Raw genomic sequence first — 21,837 nt, 5'->3', positions numbered from 1 at the left:
GAATGCTCTGTTATACAGATAGCTAGAATCTCAGCCATAAAGCAGGGCAGGACTGCTGCTTACAATGGGGGGGATCAGATAGGATCTGTGCCACTGTGACAGAATGCTCTGTTATACAGATAGCTAGAATCTCAGCCATAAAGCAGGGCAGGACTGCTGCTTACAATGGGGGGATCAGATAATATCTCCTATGATTTATGTGTAATACACAACCTGCCAAACTGCATTCCTATTAACCCTGTGCTGTCGGATTGTGCTACAGTCAGGTGCCGCTCTTCATCCAAGTTCATCAGAAATGGCGGAAACTTTACGTGGGCGAGTGCCAGGGACCCGGAGTACGGACAGATTTCGAAATGGTCCATCTGCGGAAAGTCCCAAATCAGTATACTCATTTATCTGGGCTCCTGGATATCTTCAAATCTAAAATTGTAAGTGCACAAAAAAAACAACCTTTTTTTTTACTCAGCAATAGTAACGGCTGGTTATTCCATACATAAACCCAGCCCATCTGTATTTAACTGTGTAACCCACGGCTCTCTCCGGCTTTTATCAGTACAGGGGATAGCTAAACTGCAAGGAGCAGCCTTCTCTGCAAACCCTGAAGTCTCTGTCTGGCAGTAACCTGTGTGTCCAACAGAGGGAGCTGTAGTTACACCTTAGTTCTCTCACTCTCATTTTTCAATTTTTGTGACATAATACAGCATAGTGGATTCTTACTGTTCAGCTAAACTGCACTGAATAGTGGGCGCCACTTAAACTCTTCTGTATATAGCACTAAGGTGGCCCTCTGAGTTTGCTCTACTGAGAGATACCGTAAATCTATGCCACCATTGGTTTTCCCTTATATTGAACACAGTTTAGCGGGGACTGTCCCTTAAGTTTGCTCATAACCTCTACAGAGAGATACCATAAAACTAAGGCAGCATATGGATTCCCCTGTACTAAGCACAATTCAGCAGGAACAGCCCCCTAAGTTTGCTCATAGCCTGTACAGAGAGATACTATAAAACTATGGCACATAGGGATTCCCCTGTACTAAGCACAATTCAGCAGGAACAGCCCCCTAAGTTTGCTCATAGCCTGTACAGAGAGATACCATAAAACTATGGCAGCATAGGGATTCCCCTGTACTAAGCACAATTCAGCAGGAACAGCCCCTAAGTTTGCTCATAACCTGTACAGAGAGATACTATAAAACTATGGCACATAGGGATTCCCCTGTACTAAGCACAATTCAGCAGGAACAGCCCCTAAGTTTGCCCATAGCCTGTACATAGAGATACCATAAAACTATGGCACATAGGGATTACCCTGTACTAAGCACAATTCAGCAGGAACAGCCCCCTAAGTTTGCTCATAACCTGTACAGAGAGATACCATAAAACTATGGCACATAGGGATTCCCCTGTACTAAGTACAATTCAACAGGAACAGCACCATTTTAAGTATCTACTGGGCCTATAATTTGCATGTCATAAACAAGTTTATTTATGATTCTTGCAATGCCGTTTTTATTTGTAGGGATGCCCGCTGACAGCGCTACCTCCTGTTAACATTGCCATTCGCTTCACTTACATCCTGCAAGATTGGCAGCAATATTTTTGGCCTCAGCAACCTCCAGGTGGGAAATTCTGGATTATAAATGTCAAGTATGTTCTCCCAAAACCCCAAAGGCAAATCAGTTGTGTGTCTTGTGTTAATCATACAATTGATTGATGCCCGGAACTGGGATTTTGTAGTCAGATCTCTAGTTATGTGCCGGAGAAAAGTTATTTTATGTGAATTTCAAGGCATTTACATTAAGGGGTGTATTTATCAACAGTGGAGACAAACTTCACCGGTGATGTTGCCCATAGCATCCGATCAGCAATTAGGTTTGAACAGTCACCTACTAGGCAAAGATCTGATTGTTGCTATGGGCAAGATCGCCGTGAAGTTTGTCTCCAGTGTTAATAAATACACCCCTTAATGTAAATGCCTTGAAATTCATTTAAAGTAACCTTTCTCTGACACAAACATACATCCCTAAGTGGCAACAAGTCCACAAGAACAAGTCCATATTGTGCAGAAATCCTTCATAAATGTCTAGTATGTTTATATAGAAGTGTGTGTGTGTGTGTGTGTGTGTATGTATATATATATATATATATATATTATTATTATTATTATTATTATTATATAAATATATGACTATTCTATTTTGTTGATAGACTTAGATGCACTTATTGGAGGTGAAATTGGAGGACTGGAGATTGGAAAACTTCCCTTTGGAGCTTGTGAAGACCCAATATGGTTAGTAGGCAAATATAAACAGCGCCATAACCAGTAGCAACCTGTTAGCATTTACCATCAACTGCAAGTTAAACCAAATACTTACTGGTTTCTATGGGATGTAGTATTGTTGCAGGTTGTATCTCTTCCTTCCCTTTTTTTCTGTCTCTATCCCTAATATGTTAGAGACTATTAAGCACAGAATTTTCTTTCATTAATCTTAATGTGGCCACTTTTAAAAGCTGTTTATTGGCCTGTGTATGGGGCCCTCCTAATAGCCTGCTGAACCATATCTGGCCAGCTTTATATATTGGGGTGCTTAAAAATTGACTTATTTGATAACTGCAGCCCTCTTCTGAGGGATTTCAATGGTTTAAGTGGTCTGATCATTACAGTTTGGCCAGTGTTGTTGGGCATAAATATCAGGCTGCAGTAGTTGCAGGTCAGTATACTGTCATATTTCCATTAAGAACAGGAAAGTGTTTGATTAATTGGCCCTAAAGCACTTTCATTTTATTGCAGAGAAAACAACCAGATTGTACTTTTCTCCCCCATTTCACAGCAAGACCTTTTATAGACCCTTATTTGTCTCAATATTTTTATTTCCTCCAGTGAACTTCATTTAGCTACAACATGGCCCTGCCTGACCGAAGGAATCATTGTGGACAATGACGTATACTCGTGAGTCACAGAAATGTTACTGCTCGATTCTCTGTTGTGTTTAATAATTCACACCGTGGATCAATATGAAATTACTGGCATTTTCTGTTGTACCACTGGACTGCTTTCTGATTGATTGAGGTGATTTATTTTGCAGAGACTTGGATCCTCTACAAGCTCCTCAGTGGTCTGTCAGAGTTCGGAAAGCGGATAATCCCCAGTGCATGCTGGGTAAGTGGCAAAACAGAAGGGTATGAAGTAGGGATGCACCAAATCTATTATTTTTGTAATGGGCTCATAGCACATGTTTGAGGGCTGGCATATAGTACAGTATTACAGCAGAGCGCAGATCTATAGCAGTCTAACAGCTGCAGGCAGAGCACATTACTAACACCAGTTATTTGGCATCTTATTCAACACAGGGGTACAGTGGTGCTTGAAAGTTTGTGAACTCTTTAAAGTTTATATTTTTATTTGAATGTGACCTAAAACATCATCTGATTTTCAAGTCCTAAAAGTAGATAAAGAAAATTAGGGATGCACCGAATCCAGGACTCTGTTCGGTATTCGGCCAGGATTCGGTTCGGTATTCGGCCAGGATTCGGTTCGGTATTCGGCCAGGATCTGGTTCGATGGATCCCTAAAGAAAACCTAGTTAAACAAATAAAACAAAAACTATTATCTTTGGTCATGTAGTTACTAAAAAAAAAATTAGGGATGCACCAAATCCACTATGTTCGGATTTGGCCTAACCCGAAGTCCTTTGTGAAAGATTCAGCTGGATACCGAACCCAAATCCAAATCAGCTAGGACCATGGATTCAGCCCAATCCGAATCCTGCTGAAAAAGGCCAAATCCTGAAAAGAATCTTGTATTTGGTGCATCCCTGAAAGAAATGATCCAATAACATATCTGCTTATGGCAAATGAAAGTGCAGCAATATCTGCAACTAAACCTTTACAGTAACTGTAGATCAGTCCTGCACATCGAATTGTAGTCCATTCCTTCCTACAGAACAGCTTGAGCTCTTGGATGTTGGTGGGTTTCTTCACATGAACAGCTCGCTTTAGGTCTTTCCACAACATTTCAGTTGGGTTCAGGTCAGGAGTTTGACTTTATCCATTCTTGGGTAGAACCAATTGTGTGTTTAGGTTTCACAAAGGGTTCAGCAACGTTCAAGCACCACTGTATATGCTAAACAAATTTGCAATAGAATGATTGTGCCTTCAAGTGTGCCTAATTGTGCCTTTTTTTTTCTTCTTAATAGGGGATTTTGTTTCAGAATTTTTTAGACTTTGCAGAAGGAAAGAGTCTACCGATGAACTGCTCGGAAAGTCCACATTTGAAGAGAATGGAAAAGGTAGCCATCTAGTCAGAGTTTAATATTTATTGCAAAGTTTATGGAATTTACTTCTACTGCACAGTCCTGCGTTTTGTAGGCAGACTGAGAGTAAAGCTACACACAGGAGTTTCCCTGCTTCTGACAGTCAGCCTGAGTGCAGCTACACAAAGTTGAGATTGGCCCAAAATGCATGTTTGTGTGTGAGTGTGTGTGTGTGTGTTTTTAGGCCTATCTCAGTTCTTTATAGCTGCACTTAGGCTGACACTGTGTCTGTCAGTGGAGCTACGAACAGGACTGTATAGGAGTGGATCCACTACATAACGCAGGTGGAGTGAAGTGGACCTTACACCATGTGTGACTGTACCCTAATGATGCATTAAATCCAGGATTGGGTTTATTATTCGTCTAAATCCCTGACTTTTTTCCAGGAGTCATATTAATCTATATAGTTAGTGTTTAGCTGAGCAAAATCTAAGCCTTTAAGCAGGTAACCATACACAGGCCAATCCTGTGCGGTATCTGACCTATTAAGCTACAGGCCAAACAGACAGATTCTGGACACGGGGCCATAGACTGGTCATGTTTGCATTGTTCTGCACGTCGAATCAGCAGGAAATGAACTGTGGCTTCTATTCACTTCTCAGTCTGCTGCTGTACCTTGCACTTCACTGGCAGATGAGATTATCAAACAAGCCAGATTAATGAACCTACCGATATCCATAATATGCAGAAAATTGCTCTTCATAGGCTTAAAAGAGCTAAAAGCTCACAGGTGTGGTTCACAGGGAAACAAACCAAAGATCCAATTTTAGCTATTTTTGTATTACAGTTGTGTTCTCTGTGGTTGGTGTCACAGAGTTAACCCTTTTGGCTGTGCTATATCTGCATTTCCAGTGACATTCAGGGCTAAGTAAAATCACTACCTAAGGGTGAAGACACACGCAGCTGCTATTAGCAGCTACTTGTTGTGGCTACTAAAACGAAAATGAAAATTTACCGAGTATTGTCTATTTCAGGGGATTTTCTGGAGTTTAGTTGCCATGACAAGTAGCTGCTACTAAGTAGCTCTGTGTGTCTTTGCTCTTAAGCCACAGCTGTTTCTGTGTTCCAGCCATGGAACTAATGTACAGCAGTCAGCTATGACACACGGAGCTACTAGTAGCAGCTATTTATCATTGGTATTAAAATAAACAATGCTGATCATTTACTGATAATTGACTGTATGTGTGTTTTAGCTGAGCAAATTCTCAGTATTGTCTATGGCAGGGGATTTTCTGGAGTTTAGTAGCCGTGACAAGTAGCTCTGTGTCTCTTCAACCTTAATGTAATAAAAGTTTGTTTTTTTGATTTTGCAGACTCTGTCTTTAATCATAATGGGTTATTTTTAAAATTCCATTGGTATTTTATCACTTTTTAGTTTGCTTTTATATTGTGGCTCTGTGAGGCTAGTTAGTCATCCACAATAGATCTCTGCTACTATGGGCAACTAACCACTCTGAAATGCCTTCCACCGGCAGCAGTAGAAGTTGCCAGTGGAAAGGCCTACACATTTCTTTGACTTTTTGAAGTTGTGCTATGTTGCTTGCCGGTGGAAAGGCATATCGGAGTGGTTAGTCGACCGCAATAGCAGAGATCAATCACAGGCGACTAACTCGCTCCGTGGGACATTAGCCTAAGGCACAATATACAGTCTGGAATCTGCATGTTGCTTGCTGAAAGCTGTGAATGCAAATGGCTCCAAGTACAATTAATGTGTTTCTTTTTTTATAACAGAGGTAGCAGATATTAGCCAGGCGCTATCAAAGCTCACCGAGCCAGCTCCAGTCCCTATCCATAAGCTGTCTGTAACCAGCATGGTCCACAGCGCAAGGAAGAAAATCCGCAAGCACCGGGGAGCCGACGAGTCGCCTTTAAACAACGATGTCCTCAATGCCATCTTGTTTGTATGTGTCTAAACTAAAGTTTTCTGGCAGGTTTTTCAGTTTCCCACAGGCTTCTTGGATACATTCCCTGTGACCCCCTGATTAATTAATTCAGCTTAGTCGCTAATAGATGTGTTAATTAGAAAGTGCTATAGCATTGCCTGAGCGTGAATTAATCATATCTGTTGTTTATCTTGTTAATGGTTCCACTTCCCAAATACACCAAGTGTGTTGTGGCCTGAGTAACGCTAGCCTGGGTTCCATGAGTGAAAGATGGCATGTGTGTGATTAAATTCCTTGCTTCAGTTCTTAGCCCACCTTCTGACTTTGGCTTTGTCTTCCCCAGATACCAGGGGCTTCTGAGTATTCCAAACATAAATTACAGCCAGGGAACAGCAGGGAAACTTGGGGTATGATAGTGAGAAGGAGGAAGGAGAGAGGCAAAGTGCTGAGCAGATATAGGAACAAGCTGCAGCTTCTTTTTAGAGAGTTAGTCAGTCTTGTGCATTTAAACACAGAGGTAAAGGCTTTAGAATAATCTGATGGGCTATAGCCAGGAACTGGCAGTTTGTATCTACCATTAGTGCCCCCCAGCAATATGCTTCATGTCCTGCTCAGGTCTGTCTGAGCAATAGGCAACACAGTGATCCTACATTTTACTGGGGTCTAAGCTGTATCACCCCTATTGCTCCCAGCTTTTTCAATGCTGTTCTTTAATCAGAAACTGTTCATAGCAAGTCTATTGAGGTAGGTGTGGCAGTGTCCTGTTTGATTTAATTCATCTCGCATTTTTACCTACTGCTTCCTAATAGTATTATATTCCTGCAGAAGGTGCTTGGAAGGTGTTAACGGTGCTTGTGGCTGGACAGCTTTAGAGCAGTGGAGATTTATCCAGACTGAAACAGCAGCAAGGTGACCTAGTAGCAGCAGGGAGACCAAGGCAAATGGGAAATAGATACACATTATCGGGTTTATGTAACACAAGGCACTAGGTTTGCCCAGGAGCAGTAACCCATAGCAACCAGCTGGAAGCATCTACTGGTCACCTGGTTACAAGCAAACATCTTATTGGTCGCTATTGGTCGCTGCTCCTGGGCAAACTTACCCCCTTATGTAATAAAAAGCACTAAGTTTGCCCAGGAGCAGTTATCCATAACAACCAACTTTGCCCCTTACATTACATAATACCATTCATGCCTTTCGTTATATATGGGGGCAAATTCCAAATATTTCCATCAGACAAGAAAAGACAGAAAAGAAGGAATATTGGTCCTTTATGTACTACTAATTGGGCCAGAATCCCTTGTGTTGTACTGTTCATAGCAAACATAGAGAAGAAGGACTACTAGCCCTTCCTGGAGTATTTCTGTCTGTATTCACCTGCCCTTGCCCCACAGTAATCCTACACACTGGGTCATATGCCCACTCACCCTGCTGACTTCTTTGCAAAGGGATTATTTAGCCACAGAAGGCATTTAAGAGGTGTAAAGGATGGTTGAGACCAGATAGCTGAGAACAATGGAGATTTATCCAAGACAGAAAATGCTACTGGCATCAAAGCAACTGCACATTGAATTTCTAATATGCCAAAAGGAGACAAACTAGGTGTAATTTTTTTTTCCTAGTATACAGACAAGCAAAATGTCACATTTCCAGGCAATGTAGGAGTTAAAATGCATAATTCTGCTGTGATTGTGTCATTCTGCGGGTAGAGCTTTATTATATATATATTTATATCGTTACATAAGGCAAAGTATTATTAGTAACCCAGTGTAACTAGATGTACTGTAGCAATGAAAAATTGAAGAAATGTGCATTTTTCTCTCCCTCCCCCTTCTCTGCAGTTCTTGTTCCCTGACGCCAAATCACTTGATGGATCGGAAGCCAAAGCTAGCACCTCCACAGGAAACATCTCCTCGCAGTCAGAGAGCGAAGACTATGTAAGTTTAGCAACACGGAGATGCGCCAGCAATATGTGTCACTGTCTGTGGGACTGGGATTTCATTACTGAGGATAACACCTGCATCCCGGCGCCGGCTCATTTGTTGGAACTGTGCCGCTTATACCAATAAAAATATATGTAAAATCAGATTCTGCAGGCAGCAAATAGAAAGGAAGACACTGCCAAAACACAGAGGGGGATGTATGGTGGCAGTGGCAGATTATTGAAATACATTTTTTTTTAGAGGAGTAGTTGAGAGACATGCAACTGTGACTCTTTATACAGATTTAAACAGCTTAGATCACCTTAAAATCGTATTATGATATAGACAGTGCTATTTTAAAGGAACAGTAACACCAAAATGATGAAAGTGTTTTGCTGCTGTGTAGCCACGGGGGCAGCCATTCATGCTGTAAAAAAGGAGAAAAGGCACAGGTTACATAGCAGATAACAGAAAAGACACCATTGTACAGAGTTTATCTTTTATCTGCTATGGAACCTGTGCCTTTTCTCCTTTCGAATGGCCGCCCCCATGGCTACACAGCGGGGTATTTATATAAACTATAGTAGGGTTTCTGTAGCAAACACCCCAGCTGTACCAGTGCAGGAATGGCTGCCCCCGTAGCTACACAGCGGGGTATTTATATAAACTATAGTAGGGTTTCTGTAGCAAACACCCCAGCTGTACCAGTGCAGGAATGGCTGCCCCCAGGGCTACACAGCAGGGTATTTATATAAACTATAGTAGGGTTTCTGTAGCAAACACCCCAGCTGTACCGGTGCAGGAACGGCTGCCCCCGGGGCTACACAGCGGGGTATTTATATAAACTATAGTAGGGTTTCTGTAGCAAACACCCCAGCTGTACCAGTGCAGGAATGGCTGCCCCCGGGGCTACACAGCGGGGTATTTATATAAACTATAGTAGGGTTTCTGTAGCAAACACCCCAGCTGTACCAGTGCAGGAATGGCTGCCCCCGGGGCTACACAGCGGGGTATTTATATAAACTATAGTAGGGTTTCTGTAGCAAACACCCCAGCTGTACCAGTGCAGGAATGGCTGCCCCCGGGGCTACACAGCGGGGTATTTATATAAACTATAGTAGGGTTTCTGTAGCAAACACCCCAGCTGTACCAGTGCAGGAACGGCTGCCCCCGGGGCTACACAGCGGGGTATTTATATAAACTATAGTAGGGTTTCTGTAGCAAACACCCCAGCTGTACCGGTGCAGGAATGGCTGCCCCCGGGGCTACACAGCGGGGTATTTATATAAACTATAGTAGGGTTTCTGTAGCAAACACCCCAGCTGTACCGGTGCAGGAATGGCTGCCCCCGGGGCTACACAGCGGGGTATTTATATAAACTATAGTAGGGTTTCTGTAGCAAACACCCCAGCTGTACCAGTGCAGGAACGGCTGCGCCCGGGGCTACACAGCGGGGTATTTATATAAACTATAGTAGGGTTTCTGTAGCAAACACCCCAGCTGTACCAGTGCAGGAATGGCTGCCCCCGGGGCTACACAGCGGGGTATTTATATAAACTATAGTAGGGTTTCTGTAGCAAACACCCCAGCTGTACCGGTGCAGGAATGGCTGCCCCCATGGCTACACAGCGGGGTATTTATATAAACTATAGTAGGGTTTCTGTAGCAAACACCCCAGCTGTACCAGTGCAGGAATGGCTGCCCCCGTAGCTACACAGCGGGGTATTTATATAAACTATAGTAGGGTTTCTGTAGCAAACACCCCAGCTGTACCAGTGCAGGAATGGCTGCCCCCAGGGCTACACAGCAGGGTATTTATATAAACTATAGTAGGGTTTCTGTAGCAAACACCCCAGCTGTACCGGTGCAGGAACGGCTGCCCCCGGGGCTACACAGCGGGGTATTTATATAAACTATAGTAGGGTTTCTGTAGCAAACACCCCAGCTGTACCGGTGCAGGAACAGCTGCCCCCGGGGCTACACAGCGGGGTATTTATATAAACTATAGTAGGGTTTCTGTAGCAAACACCCCAGCTGTACCAGTGCAGGAACGGCTGCGCCCGGGGCTACACAGCGGGGTATTTATATAAACTATAGTAGGGTTTCTGTAGCAAACACCCCAGCTGTACCGGTGCAGGAATGGCTGCCCCCAGGGCTACACAGCGGGGTATTTATATAAACTATAGTAGGGTTTCTGTAGCAAACACCCCAGCTGTACCGGTGCAGGAATGGCTGCCCCCAGGGCTACACAGCGGGGTATTTATATAAACTATAGTAGGGTTTCTGTAGCAAACACCCCAGCTGTACCGGTGCAGGAACAGCTGCCCCCGGGGCTACACAGCGGGGTATTTATATAAACTATAGTAGGGTTTCTGTAGCAAACACCCCAGCTGTACCAGTGCAGGAACGGCTGCGCCCGGGGCTACACAGCGGGGTATTTATATAAACTATAGTAGGGTTTCTGTAGCAAACACCCCAGCTGTACCAGTGCAGGAATGGCTGCCCCCGGGGCTACACAGCGGGGCATTTATATAAACTATAGTAGGGTTTCTGTAGCAAACACCCCAGCTGTACCAGTGCAGGGCAGCAGCACATTATAGTTCAATTTCTTTTATATATTTTCATTTTCTGGTATTACTTTTCCTTTAAAACCATTTGGAATGGGTGGGTTACCTATTGCCCCTTATTGGTTGCTATGGGTTACTACTCCTTGCCAAATTTAGTGCCTTTTATTAAATAAGAGGGTTAATGTTAATGAAAGAAAATGCAATTTCAAGCAACTTCCCAATATCTATTCATGGTACGTTTTCACTGTGTTTAAAGTACTACTGCTGGCCCATCTGTTTAACTGTACCTGTGTCTTTAGAACCTGTACAGCCAGCTGAAATCTGCACCCTCGGATAGTCTGACCTACAAATTGGCATTGTGTCTGTGTATGGTCAACTTCTACCACGGAGGTGTAAAGGGTGTGGCTCACCTGTGGCAGGAGTTTGTCCTGGAAATGCGTTATCGGTGGGAAAACAATTTCCTCATTCCCGGGTAAATATGACTGCTAATATCCTTATCATTTACAGTAGGGGGTAGATTATCCCTTATAATACATGAGTGATACTCCCGAGTTCCCAGAATAACTCAGCCTGCAGCCTTGTGCCTTTATATGGGCACAGAACCCCTCAGTGACTGCTAATATCCTTATCATTTACAGTAGGGGGTACATTATCCCTTATAATACATGAGTGATACTCAGAGTTCCCTGTATAACTCAGCCTGCAGCCTTGTGCCTTTATATGGGCACAGAACCCCTCAGTGACTGCTAATATCCTTATCATTTACAGTAGGGGGTACATTATCCCTTATAATACATGAGTGATACTCAGAGTTCCCTGTATAACTCAGCCTGCAGCTTTGTGCCTTTATATGGGCACAGAACCCCTCAGTGACTGCTAATATCCTTATCATTTACAGTAGGGGGTACATTATCCCTTATAATACATGAGTGATACTCAGAGTTCCCTGTATAACTCAGCCTGCAGCCTTGTGCCTTTATATGGGGGGCACAGAACCCCTCAGTGACTGCTAATATCCTTATCATTTACAGTAGGGGGTACATTATCCCTTATAATACATGAGTGATACTCAGAGTTCCCTGTATAACTCAGCCTGCAGCCTTGTGCCTTTATATGGGGGGCACAGAACCCCTCAGTGACTGCTAATATCCTTATCATTTACAGTAGGGGGTACATTATCCCTTATAATACATGAGTGATACTCAGAGTTCCCTGTATAACTCAGCCTGCAGCCTTGTGCCTTTATATGGGCACAGAACCCCTCAGTGACTGCTAATATCCTTATCATTTACAGTAGGGGGTACATTATCCCTTATAATACACGAGTGATACTCAGAGTTCCCTGTATAACTCAGCCTGCAGCCTTGTGCCTTTTATATGGGCACAGAACCCCTCAGTGACTGCTAATATCCTTATCATTTACAGTAGGGGGTACATTATCCCTTATAATACATGAGTGATACTCAGAGTTCCCTGTATAACTCAGCCTGCAGCCTTGTGCCTTTATATGGGGGGCACAGAACCCCTCAGTGACTGCTAATATCCTTATCATTTACAGTAGGGGGTACATTATCCCTTATAATACACGAGTGATACTCAGAGTTCCCTGTATAACTCAGTCTGCAGCCTTGTGCCTTTTATATGGGCACAGAACCCCTCAGTGACTGCTAATATCCTTATCATTTACAGTAGGGGGTACATTATCCCTTATAATACACGAGTGATACTCAGAGTTCCCTGTATAACTCAGTCTGCAGCCTTGTGCCTTTTATATGGGCACCAAACCTTCCAATATACATCCAGTGCACTAACTTTTTCTTTCTCCCATCTGAGGCTTGGGGTTTAGACTGTGAGAATTATTCTAATTAAATAAATTGCAGTGCTCATAGGTGAGGCAATTAGGTACTTAAAAAAATATTGTATTCCCAGAATTCCTTTTTTAATTGGTACAGATGTTAATGCTAATTGTTCTGTTTGTCATTAATGTTATGTATTTCTTTCTCTAGGTTGGCAAATGGATCCCCTGATCTGAAATGCTGCCTTCTGCATCAGAAGCTTCAGGTGAGCAGGGAACATTATTGCAGTTATTGTTTATAGATTACTGCATGGTGTGCGTTGGGGGTGATGCCGTAAAATCTCACAAACCTGCTTTTGACCGTCGCAGAGTAGACTGGTCTCACAGTGAAATCTTCATGTGCAGGGTCATAGCTTTGCTTTACTTTCCCTTTAAAGTTGTAGGACAACAAATTGGATCAGTGAGGATTACCTGCCCACATTAGTCTAAATGACAATATTCAGTTGGGCAGCAGGGTCAGCCAGAAGTACAGAAATGCCAAGCATTTGTAATATGTGCCATTGGTGCCTAAGTGTAATTGCTCCAGTCAGTTGGCACTTGGGCTTAGCATTTAAATCCAAAGCTGTGATGGTTGGTTGCTATTGGTTTACTCAGTGGTGCAAATAGGAATCATTCCACTATACTAGCCCACATGCCCTGCCCTCATGCCCTTGTCTTAAAAGCTCAGTATACCTGATGTATACTTAAAGGGGATGTAAACCTAAACAACATTTTTTTTAATATTTAAAAATTTTTTGCAACTTTACTATACATGGAAATCAGTGGAAACAAGTTATTTAAAGCATTATCCATCTGTCCCTTGCTTTACTGCACTGCTGATTGTGGCTGCTTTACCACTGAAACAATGCAGCAGTAGTCAGGTCTTCTCCAGATAAGACTCCATTTCCCACAATGCCATCCATGCAACTTCTTCACTGGTCTTTTAATCACAGAAGAAGCAGAGCATTATGGGAATTGGAGTCTTGGCCGAAGGAGAGAAAATATTGTTTCAGTATCAATTACATTACAGATAAAGTAAGTGAAGATGTTTATTATATTGGAACGTTTAGTATATTCGGAGTTCTTGCTGCTTTGCAGATGTTGAACTGCTGCCTGGAGAGAAAGAAGGGCCGGGACGAGGGAAAGAAAGGGAGCCCCAGTTCCAGCGAGGCTGCTGCCAACAGGACCCCGAGTGACACGCTAAGCCCGGGGGAGGCTAACAAATACGAAGTGGCAAAATCGTGGGATTCGTGGAGCGACAGCGAGGATGAGTTCTTTGAGTGTCACAGTGACACGGAGGAGCTGAAGGAGGGCAGCCAGGAAAGTGCCAGAAAAGCCAAAGAGGAAACAAAAGAGAATCCATTGCCCAAACCAGAAGGGCGCTTACATCAGTCGGGGAACCTCACCTTGCTCCGCACCGGGGAGCCGCTCTATATTCCCGTAACGCAGGTAAGGACCTTGTTACTGTCTCATATAATGCAAGAACCAATTGGTCACTTCAGACTTTGTTCTACAAAGCCAGACGTGAAATTTCCTAGTACAGGTATGGGATCTGTTATCTGGAAACCCATTATCCAAAAAGTTCTGCATTAGAGGACTCATAGACTCCATTATAAGCAAATAATTCTAATTTTTAAAAATGATTTCCTTTTTCTCAGTAATAATAAACAGTACCTGTACTTGATCCCAACTAAGATATAATTACCCCTTATTGGGGGCAGAACAGTCCTATTGGGTTTATGTAATGGTTAAATGATTCCCTTTTCTCTGTAATAATAAAACAGTACCTGTACTTGATCCCAACTAAGATATAATTACCCCTTATTGGGGCAGAACAGCCCTATTGGGTTAATTTAATGGTTAAATGATTCCCTTTTCTCTGTAATAATAAAACAGTACCTGTACTTGATCCCAACTAAGATATAATTACCCCTTATTGGGGGCAGAACAGCCCTATTGGGTTAATTTAATGGTTAAATGATTCCCTTTTCTCTGTAATAATAAAACAGTACCTGTACTTGATCCCAACTAAGATATAATTAACCCTTATTGGGGTAGAACAGCCCTATTGGGTTTATTTAATGGTTAAATGATTCCCTTTTCTCTGTAATAATAAAACAGTACCTGTACTTGATCCCAACTAAGATATAATTACCCCTTATTGGGGCACCAGTAGGAGTGGGTAGTTGGAGAAAGCTTTAAGGTCTTGGCTTATAGGTGGGAATGTTTACATGCCCCTTTACTTGTCCTTGAAAGTTCAACATTGCGTAGGTCAATTTTATATTCTATGTAGAAGGTTAAAGTGTTGTGTGATATTGGGGCCTGTAGTTCTGTTGGGATCGGCCTCTATTAACTCTAAAGCTGGCCATACACATGGCGATCTGGCGATCTGACGATGACCATCGGTCGCACGAAACATCGTCAGATCCGCCACACACCGTCAGGGCTGAAACAGCAGATAAGGAGGTAGAAACAATAGGATTTCTACCTCCTTCTGCCGATTCAGCCCTGATGGCAGATTTTGGTCTGGTGCCTTCAATGGCGCCCAATCAGAATTTTCTAACCTGGCCGATCGGCGAGTCGTCCGATATCAGCAGCTTCCTGCGATATCGGTCGACTCGCCGACATGCCATACACGCACCGAATATCGTACGAAACGAGGTTTCGTACGATAGTATCGGTGCGTGTATGGCCAGCTTAACACATGAAGAGGAAAAGGCTTTAATAGAGTAAGTAAGTAATCCATTTCCAGAATCGCTATCATTATGTGCGGGGGAACGGCAGAACAGAAAAGGCAAACATAAAAATACACAAAAGAGGGAAAACAAAAGGTCACTATCAATATGTTGTGCTGTGATTAAGCCGCTCTAATTGTGGCTGAGTGTTGGGCCGGGGCCTCTGTATCTGGCGGCTCCCATATAAACCAATGCGCAGATGACAGCTTTATATCCGCACATCATTCCTTCTGTTATACGGATGTGACGGGTTTAATTCTTAAAATAAAACCACCTCTTCTCGCAAGGAAACCCATTGTGTCTTGGGAGCGACAAACCTGATGTATTTGTTCCCTGTGTAACATTCAAGGATAAAATTTATCTCTTCCGCCCCCCCCAACACACACACAGCGGGCTGCTCTGCCAGCTACAAACGGACTTGGCCGATAGGAACCAGACAATAGGGAACATTCCCTTAGAGTTTGGGCAGTTTTGTGAGAGCTGCTTCATTAAACCAGAAGGGATCAATACAAAGTGTATCTGCTTTAGATCCTGACCCAGGGGACGCGGCACATACGCTTATATATCCATTTAGTAGGTTTCTCAATAAAAAGATGTAAGATTATGGGGAATCTCCAGACAAAGTGTATATTCTACATGGATAATACTGTAACGCTTTTTATGATTTCAAATACAGAATCTGTGGATAAAAGTACATTTGTGCCAGCACCGTATTTTCTATATTTCTGAGTTTCCTCTTCATCTGCGCTGTGCTGCGTGTATGCTGTCACCCAAAAATAATATTTAGTATCATGGAAGAGAGAATCTCAACCATAAAGCAGGGCAGGACTGCTGCTTACAATGGGGGGATCAGATAGGATCTGTGCCACTGTGACAGAATGCTCTGTTATACAGATAGCTAGAATCTCAGCCATAAAGCAGGGCAGGACTGCTGCTTACAATGGGGGGATCAGATAGGATCTGTGCCACTGTGACAGAATGCTCTGTTATACAGATAGCTAGAATCTCAGCCATAAAGCAGGGCAGGACTGCTGCTTACAATGGGGGGGGGGGATCAGATAGGATCTGTGCCACTGTGACAGAATGCTCTGTTATACAGATAGCTAGAATCTCAGCCATAAAGCAGGGCAGGACTGCTGCTTACAATGGGGGGGGGATCAGATAGGATCTGTGCCACTGTGACAGAATGCTCTGTTATACAGATAGCTAGAATCTCAGCCATAAAGCAGGGCAGGACTGCTGCTTACAATGGGGGGATCAGATAGGATCTGTGCCACTGTGACAGAATGCTCTGTTATACAGATAGCTAGAATCTCAGCCATAAAGCAGGGCAGGACTGCTGCTTACAATGTGTATGGCACTATATTTCCACCATCTCAGTTGTTAATGCTTTTAATATAATACGTTTCCCTTGTTCCTTACGGGTCATTTCCCAGGAGCTTTAGGCACAATTGGGAATGGCTATACAGCTGGGGGGTGGATACGGGAGCCTATGGATACAGATATATAAGAGGAGAGTTGCAGGGAGACGTCAGATTGGATGTTGTTGTGATTACGGAGCTGTTTGCTGAGAAGCTGCAGTTCCACCCACGCGGCACATTTTATCATTTCATGTGATATAGAACATTCTGCCAGGATTTCTCCTGAAATATCCCCAGATTAAGCCATTAAACCTCATGTCCTTAATTGTGAGGCACCAATTAGTTTGGAGCAGTAATTAGCGCCCCGTGGCACAGAGATGTCTCTGCCGTCCCCCTACGTCTGTGTCCCACTGAGCAGCGGCGCTTCCCCTGATTCCCCCGCCTTAAAGGGGAAATAATGTGTGAAAAACAATATTGTGCCAATGAATTGTACTCATATAAATATAGAAGGATTATTAAGTTTCTCCCCGCCCATCTGTGCCACTTCCTGCTGTTTCCTTTCCCAGGCTGTCCTGGGGGGCCGGCGGCACTGTAGGATAGGAACCAATCAGCAGCTAGACTGACCTGATAGGGAACTGACACCTGTCTTTGCTTGTGTGACTGCAAGGCTGTGATTGGCTCTCCCCCTCCTACTGTGCTTCTGGCAGGGACCGTTAGGACACTCCCACCCCTCATGTGAAACCCAGACAGGGACCTGATAGGATCCAATAAAGGGGCCATTGTTACAGATAGGGTTAATGTTTAGCCCAAAGGGAAACCAGCACCGGATATTATTCCTTTATTCCTTTATCCTATATGTCTCCATTAAAGGGTAAGTTCCACTAACCGACAGTTACAGAAAGGCTGCTGTTTGGGGTTAGTGTACAGCAGTGCAGCTTCCTGTCATGTGACCCAGTCAGGGGGACAGGCTGAAACCATACAAGATGGCGTTGGGCAGTTGTGTGCTTCCTGCCCCTGCTGCCTGTGTGCATGCCTGTCGGGGGTAATAACGCTGTTCGTGGCCCCAGGAAGCCCCTCTATACAATTCTATTATAGAATTTGCTTCCCCTTTGTTTTATTTCCCTTTGTAGAATCACTGGCACCCCCCTCCCCATTTAATTATATTCTCCAATTAGAGCCCCCCCCCAAACCTACATCTCACTGCCTCGTTCTCCTTTAATTAGAAAATATCATTTGATTAGTGGTTTTCCCCCCCCCGTGGCTGGGTGCAGAGGGGAGTAAGTTACCCTGGTAATGGGCTGTGTGTGTGAGTTAGTGCCCCCCGTGCCCCCTGCCCTATCCCTGCTGCACTCACTCTGCCTCCTCATTCAGTAGTAGAACCCCCTCTCTCTGTCTGTCTGTCTGTCTGTCGTTCCATCTCTCTCTCTCTGTCTGTCGCTCCATCTCTCTCTCTCTGTCTGTCGCTCCATCTCTCTCTCTCTGTCTGTCGCTCCATCTCTCTCTATCTGTCTGTCGCTCCATCTCTCTCTATCTCTCTGTCGCTCCATCTCTCTCTATCTCTCTGTCGCTCCATCTCTCTCTCCCTGTCTGCGCTCCATCTCTCTCTGTCTGTCTGTCGCTCCATCTCTCTATCTGTCTGTCGCTCCATCTCTCTCTCCCTGTCTGCGCTCCATCTCTCTCTATCTCTCTGTCGCTCCATCTCTCTCTCCCTGTCTGCGCTCCATCTCTCTCTCTCTATCTGTCGCTCCATCTCTCTATCTGTCTGTCGCTCCATCTGTCTCTATCTGTCTGTCGCTCCATCTCTCTCTGTCTGTCTGTCGCTCCATCTCTCTCTCTCTGTCTGTCGCTCCATCTCTCTCTCTCTGTCTGTCGCTCCATCTCTCTCTCTCTGTCTGTCGCTCCATCTCTCTCTATCTGTCTGTCGCTCCATCTCTCTCTGTCTGTCTGCCGCTCCATCTCTCTCTCTCTGTCTGCCGCTCCATCTCTCTCTCTCTGTCTGCCGCTCCATCTCTCTCTGTCTGTCTGTCGCTCCATCTGTCTCTATCTGTCTGTCGCTCCATCTCTCTCTGTCTGTCTGTCGCTCCATCTCTCTCTGTCTGTCTGTCGCTCCATCTCTCTCTATCTGTCTGTCGCTCCATCTCTCTCTATCTGTCTGTCGGTCCATCTCTCTCTATCTGTCTGTCGGTCCATCTCTCTCTATCTGTCTGTCGCTCCATCTCTCTCTGTCTGTCGCTCCATCTCTCTCTGTCTGTCTGTCGCTCCATCTCTCTCTGTCTGTCTGTCGCTCCATCTCTCTCTGTCTGTCTGTCGCTCCATCTCTCTCTGTCTGTCTGTCGCTCCATCTCTCTCTGTCTATCTGTCGCTCCATCTCTCTCTGTCTGTCTGTCGCTCCATCTCTCTCTGTCTGTCTGTCGCTCCATCTCTCTCTGTCTGTCTGCCGCTCCATCTCTCTCTATCTCTCTGTCGCTCCATCTCTGTCTGTCTCTTCATTGCTGTCTCTCCCTGTCTCTCCCTGTCTCTGTCTCGTTGACTTGACACCGGAGGCTCAGACATTATATTTCTGTATTTCAGTGAGCCGACTGTAAAGGAACTATCCGTGCAGCAATGAGACCTCCCCAGAATGTAGTGGCGCTAATAACTCTCTCTCACACACATACGTTTCATATTATTTATAGTTATTGTTATTTCATTATAGAATTATTTCCCAATTATTCCTCTAGCGTTTAACAACTCATTCCTGCGGTTGGTCTGTTTAAATTGACCAAATCCATGATCAGTGCTCATGAGTTCTTGTGGGAGAGGCTTATTATTTCCCCTATAAAGTTGGGTGAATCTCCCTTACAGTGACGGTTCCTCTATAAGAGAGAATCTGAGCAATCAGTAACCTGGGATTTTATTTGTGGTACCATTTCAGTGAGACCCAGTGGGGGGGTCACTTACTAACAGTGGACAGTAACCCATGGCTACGTGTCGGATTGTTCCATTCATTGTTCCACCTGCAGCTGGCTGAATAAAGCCACTCACTGATTGGTTGCTATGGGTTACTACCCACGGGCAAATTTGCCCAGAATTGATAAATGAGCCCCAGCGACTTTAATGCATTTCCATTCAGTTAATCAGAATTGCAGCGAGTGGCCCCTGACTTGCAGCTGTTGCCCAACAAGGGGCCCCTGGGTGACCTAGTGCTGGGCAGGATTGGGCAGAAGTCTGGCTGCCGGCACCATATGGGCCCAAAGTACCATGTTGTTCTGCTCACTGACTCCCTTGTCTCATCGTTAGGAACCGGCGCCTATGACGGAGGATCTCCTAGAAGAGCAATCGGAGGTTCTGGCTAAACTGGGGACCTCGGCCGAAGGGGCCCACCTAAGGGCCCGGATGCAAAGCGCCTGCCTTCTGTCTGACATGGAATCCTTTAAGGTAAATGAGTGACGTCACAATGGTTGGTGCCCAGGGCGGCCATAGGGCAACGGGGACTTGTACCTCAGCATTGCCATGTCTGGTCTGATTGGTTGTAAAGTAACCGTCTCTGCACAGTTACCCCCTGCTGGGGCAGGAAAGGCTCCCACGGCAACAGCATGACGTCACAAGCCCAAGGAAGACTCACAGTGCAGGGCAGATTTCAGGACTGTGGATTTCAGACTGGCTGCTATACTCACTGCCCCTAGCAACCAGTCATTTGTTTAATGTTGCCATTATGGATGAAAAGTAGTGAGAGAATAGAAACAATAATAAGTAAATTAATATCTACCCTCGCCATCAGGTTGCTGGGGCGACGGTGCCTGTCGCTGGGGCGACTCCCAGTTTTTACAAATTTGAGCCAGGTCACTGCAGACTCAGCCAATCCCTGGCCAGAGCAATGACAAATCTGACCAATAGCAACTGTGATGTATTTTTGTTTTGCTTTCAGGCCGCCAATCCGGGCTGCTGCTTGGAGGACTTTGTCAGGTGGTATTCCCCCCGCGATTATATTGAAGAGGAGGTAATGGATGAAAAGGGCAACAAGATCGTCAAAGGAGAACTAAGCCCCCGAATGAAAATCCCCAATAACATGTGGGTGGAAGCCTGGGAAACGGCCAAGCCAATCCCTGCGCGCAGGCAGCGACGCCTGTTTGATGATACCAAAGAGGCTGAAAAGGTAATGGGTTGGGCGAGGTTTGTATTGTCAACTATATGGTCATACTTTACTGGGAACCCTATGGCAGCTCCCTCCCATATGTATAAATACAAATATACAGAGAGGGAATGTTCTGGGCACACAATAAGCTGTACCCCCATACTGTACTGTCTAAGGGAAACACTATGGCACCCCCTACCCATATGTATAAATACAAATATACAGAGAAGGAATGTTCTGGGCACACAATAAGCTGTACCCCCATACTGTACTGTCTAAGGGAAACACTATGGCACCCCCTACCCATATGTATAAATACAAATATACAGAGAAGGAATGTTCTGGGCACACAATAAGCTGTACCCCCATACTGTACTGTCTAAGGGAAACAATATGGCACCCCCTACCCATATGTATAAATACAAATATACAGAGAAGGAATGTTCTGGGCACACAATAAGCTGTACCCCCATACTGTATTGTCTAAGGGAAACACTATGGCACCCCCTACCCATATGTATAAATACAAATATACAGAGAAGGAATGTTCTGGGCACACAATAAGCTGTACCCCCATACTGTACTGTCTAAGGGAAACACTATGGCACCTCCTACCCATATGTATAAATACAAATATACAGAGAAGGAATGTTCTGGGCACACAATAAGCTGTACCCCCATACTGTACTGTCTAAGGGAAACACTATGGCACCTCCTACCCATATGTATAAATACAAATATACAGAGAAGGAATGTTCTGGGCACACAATAAGCTGTACCCCCATACTGTACTGTCTAAGGGAAACACTATGGCACCTCCTACCCATATGTATAAATACAAATATACAGAGAAGGAATGCTCTGGGCACACAATAAGCTGTACCCCCATACTGTACTGTCTAAGGGAAACACTATGGCACCCCCTACCCATATGTATAAATACAAATATACAGAGAAGGAATGTTCTGGGCACACAATAAGCTGTACCCCCATACTGTACTGTCTAAGGGAAACACTATGGCACCTCCTACCCATATGTATAAATACAAATATACAGAGAAGGAATGTTCTGGGCACACAATAAGCTGTACCCCCATACTGTACTG

The 21,837-nt window shown here is 44.4% G+C and overlaps 1 protein-coding gene across 1 annotated transcript in view; it reads left to right on the top strand.

The window, feature by feature from the left end:
* rab3gap1 (RAB3 GTPase activating protein catalytic subunit 1) overlaps positions 1-21,837 on the top strand; it is a 44,579-nt gene that overhangs the window by 17,699 nt on the left and 5,043 nt on the right. Inside the window, exons 7-19 of the mRNA XM_031892939.1 lie at positions 263-428; positions 1,522-1,621; positions 2,211-2,292; positions 2,884-2,952; positions 3,089-3,162; positions 4,199-4,291; positions 6,047-6,216; positions 8,040-8,135; positions 10,987-11,159; positions 12,694-12,748; positions 13,620-13,970; positions 19,897-20,034; positions 20,525-20,752. Coding sequence (XP_031748799.1) covers positions 263-428; positions 1,522-1,621; positions 2,211-2,292; positions 2,884-2,952; positions 3,089-3,162; positions 4,199-4,291; positions 6,047-6,216; positions 8,040-8,135; positions 10,987-11,159; positions 12,694-12,748; positions 13,620-13,970; positions 19,897-20,034; positions 20,525-20,752 — 1,795 coding nt within the window. The remainder of the gene's footprint in view (positions 1-262; positions 429-1,521; positions 1,622-2,210; positions 2,293-2,883; positions 2,953-3,088; positions 3,163-4,198; positions 4,292-6,046; positions 6,217-8,039; positions 8,136-10,986; positions 11,160-12,693; positions 12,749-13,619; positions 13,971-19,896; positions 20,035-20,524; positions 20,753-21,837) is intronic.

This window comes from Xenopus tropicalis, chromosome 9, assembly GCF_000004195.4.
Source record: "Xenopus tropicalis strain Nigerian chromosome 9, UCB_Xtro_10.0, whole genome shotgun sequence".
Taxonomy (NCBI): Eukaryota; Metazoa; Chordata; class Amphibia; order Anura; family Pipidae; genus Xenopus; species Xenopus tropicalis.
The sequence above is the reverse complement of the archived record's forward strand: the minus strand, read 5'-3'. Positions and strand labels throughout refer to the sequence as shown.